General features: G+C 46.8%; 1 protein-coding gene across 2 annotated transcripts in view; it reads right to left on the bottom strand.

The window, feature by feature from the left end:
* LOC142656561 (uncharacterized) overlaps window positions 1-11,401 on the bottom strand; it is a 15,502-nt gene extending 4,101 nt beyond the window's left edge. For both annotated transcript variants that reach the window (XM_075831491.1, XM_075831490.1), the window contains exons 1-5: window positions 11,330-11,401; window positions 10,444-10,718; window positions 5,315-5,509; window positions 4,789-4,823; window positions 4,396-4,446 (exon numbers count right to left, since the gene is read on the bottom strand). In XM_075831491.1, coding sequence (XP_075687606.1) covers window positions 4,396-4,446; window positions 4,789-4,823; window positions 5,315-5,509; window positions 10,444-10,705 — 543 coding nt within the window. In that variant the 5' untranslated portion in view covers window positions 10,706-10,718; window positions 11,330-11,401. The remainder of the gene's footprint in view (window positions 1-4,395; window positions 4,447-4,788; window positions 4,824-5,314; window positions 5,510-10,443; window positions 10,719-11,329) is intronic.
* Window positions 11,402-13,138: the final 1,737 nt, after the last annotated feature.

The following is a 13,138-nucleotide window of genomic DNA, read 5'->3' as shown; positions in this document are numbered from 1 at the left end:
TTTAAGGCAGCACAGAGTATTTCAGGAGATGAGCGTGCAGATTCAGTGCTGTTGTGAACTCTGCTCTTACCATTACGTAGCTCTCAGTCTGTTATCTCTCCTCCACTCCTGTCCTCAAGAACACCTTCACATGATTGGCAAGTCACCACGTAATGGTAAGAGCAGAGTTCACAGCAGCACAGAGTATTTCAGGAGATGAGCGTGCGGATCTTGTGCGTGGTGGTGACTTGCCAATCATGTGAACGTGTTATAGAGGACAGGAGTGGAGGAGATGTAACAGACTGAGCTACGTAATGGTAAGAACAGAGTTCACAGCAGCACAGAGTATTTCAGGAGAGGAGCGTGCAGATTCAGTGCTGCTGTGAACTCTGCTCTTACCATTACGTAGCTCAGTCTGTTACCTCTCCTCCACTCCTGTCCTCAATAACACCTTCACATGATTGGCAAGTCACCACCCCGCACAAGATCCGCACGCTCATCTCCTGAAATACTCTGTGCTGCTGTGAACTCTGCTCTTACCATTACGTGGTGACTTGCCAATCATGTGAAGGTGTTCTGGAGGACAGGAGTGGAGGAGAGGTAACAGACTGAGAGCTACGTAATGGTAAGAGCAGAGTTCGCAGCAGCACTGAATCTGCACGCTCATCTCCTGAAATACTCTGTGCTGCCTTAAACTCTATGGACAGGTCAGGATCCTGTTTCTTTTAAATGCTGCACTGTAGCGCAGCCTTATATAGTGGATCGAGCGGGTTCCCCAGCAGCATTTAAAAGAAACCGTGTTTGTGTATGTGTGTGTTTGTGTATATATGTGTGTTTGGGTATGTGACTTTGTCTGTTTTTGTTTTTATATGTGTGTGTGTATATATGGGTGTGTTTGTGTATATGTGTTTTGTGTATATGTTTGTGTATATATGGGTGTATTTGTGTATATGTTTGTGTGTAGATGTTTGTGTGTGTTTTTGTATATGTGTATATGTGTGTATATGGGTGTGTGTTTGTGTGTATATATGGGTGTGTTTGTGTATATGTGTTTGTGTATATGTGTGTTTGGGTATGTGTGTTTTTGTTTGTATATGTGTTTGTGTATATGTGTTCGTGTATGTGTGTATAACTGTGTGTGTGTGTGTTTGGATATGTGTGTTTTTGTTTGTATATGTGTGAGTTCGTGTATATGTGTGTGTTTGTCTGTTTATGTGTGTGTGTATATCTTGTTGTGTTTGTGTATATATGTGTGTGTCTGTGTATGGTTGTTTGTTTGTGTGTGCGTGTATATATGTGTGTAGGTGAGTAGAAGTATTGGTATTGTTCACATTGATAACTGTTTTTTTATGTTGTTGCAGATTTTGATGTACCGATTGGACTACATCTACGATTCGTTGGACTACTGCGTAGATCTGCGTTTTTTCAAATTTTAATAAAATGGTTAACGAGGGTTTTGTTGGGGATTTCTTATTTCAATAAAAAAGAATTGTCTTTGTGTTTTTTTTTCAAACTTTATTAGTGCCTAGATAATGGCAGTTGGCTGATTGACAGCGTCCATTATTAAGGCGGTACTTAGTGTTAGCCGGTGCAGAGGCTAGCACTAACCACCCATTATTACCCCGGTACCCACCACCACCAGGGGTGCCGGGAAGAGCTTGGTACGATCCAGTACCCGACCATCTGTTGTGATGGTCGGGTACTGGGGCGGCCGTAGGCTGGTATTATGAGGCTGGGAAGGGCCAAAATCAGTGGACCTTCCCACCCTTGTAATGCTAGGCTGCTGCTGCTGTGTTGTATCAGGCTGGTTATAAAAATGGGGGGGACCCCCACGTCGTTTTTTTTTTGGAATTTAACAAATTTAGCAATAGACGGGTCCCCCACATTTTTAATAACCAGCCATATACAAGGCCGCAGCAGTCTGGCATTACATGGGTGGGAAGGGCCACTGGTTTTGTCCATTCCCAGGCTAATAACACTGTGTTGTATGTGGCTGGTTATGATAAATTGGGTGGAACCCCATGTCTTTTTAAAAAAAAAAATGTAAATAAATAAATAATTTAAAAAAATGACGTGGGGTCCCCCCCACTTTTATAACCAGCCAGATACAACACAGCAGCAGCAGCCTAGCATTACAAGGGTGGGAAGGTCCACTGTTTTTGGCCCTTCCCAGCCTCATAATACCAGCCTGCGGCCGCCCCAGGGCCCGACCATCACAACAGATGGTCGGGTACTGGATCGTACCTGGCTCTTCCCGGCACCCCTGGTGGTTTTGGGTACCGGGGTAATAATGGTGGTTAGTGTTAGCCTCTGCACCGGCTAACACTAAGCCCCGCATTAGTAATGGATGTTGTCACTCAGACAGCGGCCATTACTAAAGTGGTAGTAATAAAATTTGAAAAGAAAAAGACAAAGATATAGATAAAATATTTTATTGAAATAAAGCACCCCCAACACAACCCTCATTAACCATTTTATTGTAGAAAAAAAACGTCATCTAAGTAGTCCTCGAAACCGACGTAGTCCAAACACCAAACCTGTAAAAAAAAAAAATAATGAAATAAAACATGTCGTAGGCTTAGATTCAGTTTAATGTGTGATACTGACTGTTATACCATGTATAGAAGCCTGCCGTGAAGTTGACTTAGATACAGGGCGCCAGCAGACAGTATCATACATGGCCATACATACATATATACAAATATACATACATATATACAAACATACATACATATATACAAGCATGCACATATATACATGCAAATATACATACATGCAAACATACACACATATATACGTGCAAACTATCATACATACATGCATACACACACACATGAAAACATACATACATACAAACAAACATGCAAAGATACATACATACATATATACAAGCATGCACAAATATAAATGCAAACATAAATACATGCAAACATAATTACAAACATGCACATATATATATAAACATACATGCAAACATACATGCAAAAATAAAAACATGCAAACATACATACATGCACATATATACATACATACATGACAACATACATACAAACATACATGACAACATACATACATGCAAACATACATACATGCAAACATACATACACACATGCAAACATATATACATGCAAATATACATACAAACATGCACATGTATACATACATGCCAACATACATGCAAACATACATGCACATATATACATACATACATGACAACATACATACATGCAAATATACATACATACACACATGCACATATATACATACATGCCAACATACATGCACATATATACATACATGACAACATACATACATACATACATGACAACATACATACATATATATATATATACACACATGCAAATATACATACAAACATGCAAACATACATGCAAACATACAAATATACATACACACATGCACATATATACATACATGACAACATACATACATACATGACAACATACATGCAAAAATACATACATGCAAACATACATGCAAATATACATACAAACATGCACATATATACATACATGCCAACATACATGCAAACATACATGCACAGATATACATACATACATACATGCCAACATACATACATGCCAAAAAATAATAATAATACGTTCATACTTACTTTCCTCCTGTCCGGCCTCCAGCGATGACGTTTCATTCATGTCGCCGCTGCAGCCTGTGATTGGCTGCAGAGGCGGTCACGTGGGATGAAGCGTCATCCTGACGTGCGTGACCGCCACTACAGCCTGTGATTGGCTGCAGCGGCGAAAGGGATGAAACGTCATCGCTGGAGGCCGGACAGGAGGAAAGTAAGTACGAACGTATAATTTTTATTTTTTTATTACATTTAAATGGTATTTTCCGCGCGCCGAGCATGTACTGTGAAGGTTGCTGAAAGAGTTAGTGCAGCCCATTAACTCTATCAGCACCCTGGACAGTACTATGCTCGGTGCACGTAAGTGACAGGTTCGGTCAGAACTAGTTCGGTCCGAACCGAACTTTTTTGTGAAATTCGGCGAACTAGCCGAACCGAACTTTTGATAAGTTCGCTCATCTCTACCCACCACCATCTAAAGACAAACATAACATAACATCTGGTTCAGATCAAGATTCACAAGTCTTCATATTCCAAAAACACCGTCCACACGAAATATGCGGCTCCTCAGAATACGGGGGAAGAACGGCACCTGCTATAGGGATTAATGTGCACAACCAGCACAAGAGCCTGTAGGGAACGATCCTTACTGGTCTGACCAGGCAGTGCTAAACAAAGAGCGCCCCCTATATGAAAGACAAGAAGAAGTCTAGGGAAAGCTAATAATATCTGTGGACAGGTCAATGGCAGACATATTGATTGTCATTTATGACGCTCAACACATAGAAGACGTCAAGTTTATTACATACCATGACACCCAGCATTGTCTTATAGATGAGCTGAACGGGTCCCACCGCCATCTAAAGACAAACATAAAATAACGTCTGGTTCAGATCAAGATTCACAAGTCTTCATATTTCAAAAACACCGTCCACATGAAATATGCGGCTCCTCAGAATACGGGGGAAGAACGGCACCTGCTATAGGGATTAATGTGCACAACCAGCACAAGAGCCTGTAGGGAACGATCCTTACTGGTCTGACCAGGCAGTGCTAAACATAGAGCGCCCCCTATATGCATGACAAGCAGAACTTTAGCGGAGCTGAAACTCATTAGCTATAAAGAATGAGATGTGTCAAGGGTCGTGGACAAGTCAACATTGGGCTTTTTTTTGGAGAACAGCATCATCTCTTCTACTTACTGGGACGCTCCTGATCTCCTCATTTGTCCTTAAAACTGTAAAAAAAAATAGCACTGGGTGGTCACATAAAATATGTCATAACCAACATGAGCACAATGCAAAAAGGAATAAACTCAAGTCCTTATATATTTGCTAGATCGTTTCTGGTACACAGGACTCTGACAGGAAAACCGCACAAGCCACAGCTTTCCTGACCATAATAGATAGTAGAATCTGGAGCTGTGACCCCAACGTTATCAGGACTAATCATGTCTACACTCCTGCGGCCCAAATGACAGGGTAACAGACCATTGATATGGTCATTTGTCCAGACTGTCAACTTCCATCAGACAGAATGTGACTCTATCCTGCTCTATAGACTTTGATATATCCCTCAGTGAGCTCACATAGTAGTTTAGCCCCGTCCCCTGTCAATGAGGGTAACAAGGTACCGAGCGCTGGAGAGACATGGCCTCGTTATATCTGGGTTATTACTATGTAAGTTTGTGCTGTGACTTTCTGCTATGAGAAGGGGAGAGAGAGCTACCTGTTCTGAAGAAGTGAGATGATATTTTCTGCAGTTTCTCATTCAGAAGATCATGTGATCTTTTATCTGCATTGCTAAGAAGAAAAAAATGATCCGCCATTTCTTCAATAAGAGGCTGGCTCTGAAGAATCTTCATCTTCACCTCTGGAGAGCTATCGTCCAGGTCATCGGCCACCACAATCACATTCCTCCTTCCTTCAATAATATGAAAGACATTCTAAGATCTTAACAAATGACCTTCATGTGGGAGAATCTCCTGCTCTGACCCTTCATGTGGGAGAATCTCCTGCTCTGACCCTTCATGTGGGAGAATCTCCTGCTCTGACCCTTCATGTAGGAGAATCTCCTGCTCTGACCCCTCATGTGGGAGAATCTCCTGCTCTGACCCCTCATGTGTGAGAATCTCCTGCTCTGACCCCTCATGTGGGAGAATCTCCTGCTCTGACCCTTCATGTGTGAGAATCTCCTGCTCTGACCCTTCATGTGGTATAATCTCCTGCTCTGACCCCTCATGTGTGAGAATCCCCTGCTCTCACCCCTCATGTGGGAGAATCTTCTGCTCTGACCCCTCATGTGGGAGAATCTCCTGCTCTGACCCCTCATGTAAGATAATATCCTGCTCTAACCCCTCATGGGGCGAGAATCTTCAGCTCTAACCCCTCATGTGGTATAATCTCCTGCTCTGACCCCTCATGTGGGAGAATCTCCTGCTCTGACCCCTCATGTGGGAGAATATCCTGCTCTGACGCTTCATGTGGGAGAATCTCCTGCTCTGACCCCTCATGTGGGAGAATCTCCTGCTCTGTCCCTTCATGTGGGAGAATCTCCTGCTCTGACCCCTCATGTGGGAGAATCTCCTGCTCTGACGCTTCATGTGTGAGAATCTCCTGCTCTGTCCCTTCATGTGGGAGAATCTCCTGCTCTGACCCCTCATGTGTGAGAATCTCCTGCTCTGTCCCTTCATGTGGGAGAATCTCCTGCTCTGACCCCTCATGTGGGAGAATCTCCTGCTCTGACGCTTCATGTGTGAGAATCTCCTGCTCTGACCCTTCATGTAAGAGAATATCCTGCTCTGACGCTTCATGTGGGAGAATCTCCTGCTCTGACCCCTCATGTGTGAGAATCTCCTGCTCTGACCCTTCATGTGGGAGAATCTCCTGCTCTGACCCTTCATGTGGGAGAATCTCCTGCTCTGTCCCTTCATGTGGGAGAATATCCTGCTCTGACCCCTCATGTGGGAGAATCTCCTGCTCTGACCCCTCATGTGGGAGAATCTCCTGCTCTGACCCCTCATGTGGGAGAATCTCCTGCTCTGACCCTTCATGTGGGTGAATCTCCTGCTCTGACACCTCATGTGGGAGAATCTTCTGCTCTGACCCCTCATGTGGGAGAATCTCCTGCTCTGACCCCTCATGTAAGATAATATCCTGCTCTAACCCCTCATGTGGGAGAATCTTCTGCTCTGACCCCTCATGTGGTATAATCTCCTGCTCTGACGCCTCATGTGGGAGAATCCCCAGCTTTGACCCCTCATGTGGGAGAATCTCCTGCTGTGACCCCTCATGTAAGAGAATCTCCTGCTCTGACCCCTCATATGGGAGAATCTCCTGCTCTGACCCCTCATGTGGGAGAATCCCCTGCTGTGACCCCTCATGTAAGAGAATATCCTGCTCTGACGCTTCATGTGGGAGAATCTCCTGCTCTGACCCCTCATGTGGGAGAAACTCCTGCTCTGACCCCTCATGTGGGAGAATCTCCTGCTCTGACCCCTCATGTGGGAGAATCTCCTGCTCTGACCCCTCATGTAAGATAATATCCTGCTCTAACCCCTCATGTGGGAGAATCTTCTGCTCTGACCCCTCGTGGTATAATCTCCTGCTCTGACCCCTCATGTGGGAGAATCTCCTGCTCTAACCCCTCATGTGTGAGAATCTCCTGCTCTGACCCCTCATGTAAGAGAATCTCCTGCTCTGACCCCTCATGTGGGAGAATCTCTTGCTCTGACCCCTCATGTGGGAGAATCTCCTGCTCTGACCCCTCATGTGGGAGAATCTCCTGCTCTGACCCTTCATGTGGGAGAATCTCCTGCTCTGACCCCTCATGTGGGAGAATCTCCTGCTCTGACCCCTCATGTGGGAGAATCTCCTGCTCTGACCCCTCATGTGGGAGAATCTCCTGCTGTGACCTCTCATGTAAGAGAATCTCCTGCTCTGACCCCTCATGTGGGAGAATCTCCTGCTCTGACCCCTCATGTGGGAGAATCTCCTGCTCTGACCCTTCATGTAAGAGAATATCCTGCTCTGACGCTTCATGTGGGAGAATCTCCTGCTCTGACCCCTCATGTGTGAGAATCTCCTGCTCTGATGCTTCATGTGTGAGAATGTCCTGCTCTGACCCTTCATGTAAGAGAATATCCTGCTCTGACGCTTCATGTGGGAGAATCTCCTGCTTTGACCCCTCATGTGTGAGAATCTCCTGCTCTGTCCCTTCATGTGGGAGAATCTCCTGCTCTGACCCTTCATGTGGGAGAATCTCCTGCTCTGTCCCTTCATGTGGGAGAATCTCCTGCTCTGACCCCTCATGTGTGAGAATCTCCTGGTCTGACCCCTCATGTGGGAGAATCTCCTGCTCTGACCCCTCATGTGGGAGAATCTCCTGCTCTGACCCTTCATGTGGGTGAATCTCCTGCTCTGACCCCTCATGTGGGAGAATCTCTTGCTCTGACCCCTCATGTGGGAGAATCTCCTGCTCTGACCCTTCATGTGGGAGAATCTCCTGCTCTGACCCCTCATGTGGGAGAATCCCCTGCTCTGACCCCTCATGTGGGAGAATCTTCTACTCTGACCCCTCATGTGGTATAATCTCCTGCTCTGACCCCTCATGTGGGAGAATCCCCAGCTTTGACCCCTCATGTGGGAGAATCTCCTGCTGTGACCCCTCATGTAAGAGAATCTCCTGCTCTGACCCCTCATGTGGGAGAATCTCCTGCTCTGACACCCTCATGTGGGAGAATCTCCTGCTCTGACGCTTCATGTGTGAGAATCTCCTGCTCTGACCCCTCATGTAAGAGAATATCCTGCTCTGACGCTTCATGTGGGAGAATCTCCTGCTCTGACCCCTCATGTGTGAGAATCTCCTGCTCTGTCCCTTCATGTGGGAGAATCTCCTGCTCTGACCCCTCATGTGGGAGAATCTCCTGCTCTGACCCCTCATGTGGGAGAATCTCCTGCTCTGACCCCTCATGTGGGAGAATCTCCTGCTCTGACCCCTCATGTGTGGGAATCTCCTGCTCTGACCCCTCATGTGGGAGAATCTCTTGCTCTGACCCTCATGTGGGAGAATCTCTTGCTCTGACCCCTCATGTGGGAGAATCTCCTGCTCTGACCCCTCATGTGGGAGAATCTCCTGCTCTGACCCCTCATGTGGGAGAATCTCCTGCTCTGTCGCTTCATGTGGGAGAATCTCCTGCTCTGACGCTTCATGTGGGAGAATCTCCTGCTCTGACACTTCATGTGGGAGAATCTCCTGCTCTGACCCCTCATGTGTGAGAATCTCCTGCTCTGACCCCTCATATGGGAGAATCTCCTGCTCTGACCCCTCATGTGGGAGAATCTCGTGCTTTGACCCCTCATGTGTGAGAATCTCCTGCTCTGACCCCTCATGTGGGAGAATCTCTTGCTCTGACCCTCATGTGGGAGAATCTCCTGCTCTGACCCCTCATGTGGGAGAATCTCCTGCTCTGACCCCTCTTGTGGGAGAATCTCCTGCTCTGACGCTTCATGTGGGAGAATCTCCTGCTCTGACCCCTCATGTGGGAGAATCTCCTGCTCTGACCCCTCATATGGGAGAATCTCCTGCTCTGACCCCTCATGTGGGAGAATCTCCTGCTCTGACCCCTCATGTGTGAAAATCTCCTGCTCTGACCCCTCATGTGGGAGAATCTCTTGCTCTGACCCTCATGTGGGAGAATCTCCTGCTCTGACCCCTCATGTGGGAGAATCTCCTGCTCTGACCCCTCATGTGGGAGAATCTCCTGCTCTGACCCCTCATGTGGGAGAATCTCCTGCTCTGACCCCTCATGTGTGGGAATCTCCTGCTCTGACCCCTCATGTGGGAGAATCTCTTGCTCTGACCCTCATGTGGGAGAATCTCTTGCTCTGACCCCTCATGTGGGAGAATCTCCTGCTCTGACCCCTCATGTGGGAGAATCTCCTGCTCTGACCCCTCATGTGGGAGAATCTCCTGCTCTGTCGCTTCATGTGGGAGAATCTCCTGCTCTGACGCTTCATGTGGGAGAATCTCCTGCTCTGACACTTCATGTGGGAGAATCTCCTGATCTGACCCCTCATGTGTGAGAATCTCCTGCTCTGGCCCCTCATATGGGAGAATCTACTGCTCTGACCCCTCATGTGGGAGAATCTCCTGCTCTGACCCCTCATGTGTGAGAATCTCCTGCTCTGACCCCTCATGTGGGAGAATCTCTTGCTCTGACCCTCATGTGGGAGAATCTCCTGCTCTGACCCCTCATGTGGGAGAATCTCCTGCTCTGACCCCTCATGTGGGAGAATCTCCTGCTCTGACCCCTCATGTGTGAGAATCTCCTGCTCTGACCCCTCATGTGGGAGAATCTCCTGCTCTGACCCCTCATGTGGGAGAATCTCCTGCTCTGACACCTCATGTGGGAGAATCTCCTGCTCTTACCCCTCATGTGTGAAAATCTCCTGCTCTGACCCCTCATGTGGGAGAATCTCTTGCTCTGACCCTCATGTGGGAGAATCTCCTGCTCTGACCCCTCATGTGGGAGAATCTCCTGCTCTGACCCCTCATGTGGGAGAATCTCCTGCTCTGACGCTTCATGTGGGAGAATCTCCTGCTCTGACCCCTCATGTGTGAGAATCTCCTGCTCTGACCCCTCATATGGGAGAATCTCCTGCTCTGACCCCTCATGTGGGAGAATCTCCTGCTCTGACCCCTCATGTGTGAGAATCTCCTGCTCTGACCCCTCATGTGGGAGAATCTCTTGCTCTGACCCTCATGTGGGAGAATCTCTTGCTCTGACCCCTCATGTGGGAGAATCTCCTGCTCTGACCCCTTAGTCAGGGATTTCCCAAAGTCGAGTTTGTTCTTACCTAACGTTTCGGACAGCTCTTTGAGCTCCTCATCATACAGAGAGTCAGTCACATTAGTGATGTTCAGTCTTCCCCTGTTCTTTGTATGGTAGAGGATGGCGCAGTCACATCGGGACACTTCATCTTGTAACTTCTGGAAGGCATTGTTGGTTATGGTGAAGCTTCTCACCTCTTTGAATGAGCTCTCATTTCTCAAGGCAACACAGAGGAAACCGTAGCAGCTGTTTCCGTCCCGTGAGAAGATCCCCACCACTTTTTCCATGGTCCAAATTTTTCTGGATTTTTCGTGGGGAAAATGTTTAAGAATAAATTATAGAAGAAAAAAAAAAAACTGCGTAAAGTCATGAGCCAAGAAGGATCTAAAGCAGTGGTCAGCAAACGTCAGCACTCCAGCTGTTGTAAAACTACATCTCCCAGCATGCTGTGATAGCCAAAGGCTGCCAGAACATGCTGGGATATGTAGTTTCACAACAGCAGGAGTGCCAAAGGTTACTTACACACCTAAACTGCTGCAGAACATCATAATACAAATCTCAGCTGCTGCAGAACCTCATAATATAAACCTCAGCTGCTGCAGAACCTCATAATACAGCTAACGGTGTGTTGAGTCAGCCAATAGGGAGAAGGAGGCTTTAGAGGGTGAAGCGGTGATCGGGGGAGGGGGTCGCGATCTCTATGTTTGGAGCTGGTTCTATATAATGGTTGAGCTGTGATGTCATAATGAGATGATTATACAGATATTACATTATAATGATGAGGATGCGGACACTGAAGAGAAGGATTACAGTCCCTCCCCACCCACGGGGCACTTTATGATTATTAACCCTCTCCTGTCCTCTCTGCGGACCCTCCCCTGGGGCTCAGTGACCACTTGTCGCCCCCTCACCGTGGTCCGCAGGCTCCGCGCTCTTCCTCTTCTGCTTCCGTCCTTCTGTCTCAGCTTCTATCAGAGCAAAGTGAAAATGAAAGAGAACTTTACACCCTCCACCCCCCTCACGTTATCAACCGCATATACTACACCCACCATCATCTCTCCATGTCTATAAACTCTATTACTCCCTGTTATCAGCCCGGGTAGAGGATGGCTGTAGGACAGGTGAATACAATCTATTGTTCTCTGTTATCAGACATGTCAGGCTGGGGGAGGATGACTGTAGGACAGGTGAATACAATCTATTGTTCTCTGTTATCAGACATGTCAGGCTGGGGGGAGGATGACTGTAGGACAGGTGAATACAATCTATTGTTCTCTGTTATCAGACATGTCAGGCTGGGGGGGATGACTGTAGGACAGGTGAATACAATCTATTGTTCTCTGTTATCAGACATGTCAGGCTGGGGGAGGATGACTGTAGGACAGGTGAATACAATCTATTGTTCTCTGTTATCAGACATGTCAGGCTGGGGAGGATGACTGTAGGACAGGGGAATACAATCTATTGTTCTCTGTTATCAGACATGTCAGGCTGGGGGAGGATGACTGTAGGACAGGTGAATACAATCTATTGTTCTCTGTTATCAGACATGTCAGGCTGGGTGAGGATGACTGTAGGACAGGTGAATACAATCTATTGTTCTCTGTTATCAGACATGTCAGGCTGGGGGAGGATGACTGTAGGACAGGTGAATACAATCTATTGCTCTCTGTTATCAGACATGTCAGGCTGGAGAGGATGACTGTAGGACAGGGGAATACAATCTATTGTTCTCTGTTATACGACATGTCAGGCTGGGGAGGATGACTGTAGGACAGGTGAATACAATCTATTGTTCCCTGTTATCAGACATGTCAGGCTGGGGGGGGGGGATGACTGTAGAACAGGTGAATACAATCTATTGTTCTCTGTTATCAGACATGTCAGGCTGGGGGAGGATGACTGTAGGACAGGAGAATACAATTTATTGTTCTCTGTTATCAGACATGTCAGGCTGGGGGAGGATGACTGTAGGACAGGAGAATACAATTTATTGTTCTCTGTTATCAGACATGTCAGGCTGGGGAGGATGACTGTAGGACAGGTGAATACAATCTATTGTTCTCTGTTATCAGACATGTCAGGCTGGGGAGGATGACTGTAGGACAGGTGAATACAATCTATTGTTCTCTGTTATCAGACATGTCAGGCTGCGGGGAGGATGACTGTAGGACAGGAGAATACAATCTATTGCTCTCTGTTATCAGACATTTCAGGCTGGGGGGGTGACTGTAGGACAGGTGAATACAATCTATTGTTCTCTGTTATCAGACATGTCAGGCTGCGGGGAGGATGACTGTAGGACAGGAGAATACAATCTATTGTTCTCTGTTATCAGACTTGTCAGGCTGGGGAGGAGGATGATTGCAGGACAGGTGAATACAATCTATTGTTCTCTGTTATCAGACATGTCAGGCTGGGGGGGGTGACTGTAGGACAGGTGAATACAATCTATTGTTCTCTGTTATCAGACATGTCAGGCTGGGGGAGGATTTCTGTAGGACAGGAGAATACAATCTATTGTTCTCTGTTATCAGACATGTCAGGCTGGGGGAGGATGACTGTAGGACAGGTGAATACAATCTATTGTTCTCTGTTATAAGACATGTCAGGCTGGGGGGGGGGGGTGACTGTAGGACAGGTGAATACAATCTATTGTTCTCTGTTATCAGACTTGTCAGGCTGGGGGGGAGGATGATTGCAGGACAGGTGAATACAAT

The sequence above is a fragment of the Rhinoderma darwinii genome, chromosome 6 (genome assembly GCF_050947455.1).
Source record: "Rhinoderma darwinii isolate aRhiDar2 chromosome 6, aRhiDar2.hap1, whole genome shotgun sequence".
NCBI lineage: Eukaryota > Metazoa > Chordata > Amphibia > Anura > Rhinodermatidae > Rhinoderma > Rhinoderma darwinii.
Note: the sequence above shows the minus strand (reverse complement) of the source record. Positions and strands in the feature narration are given on the sequence as shown.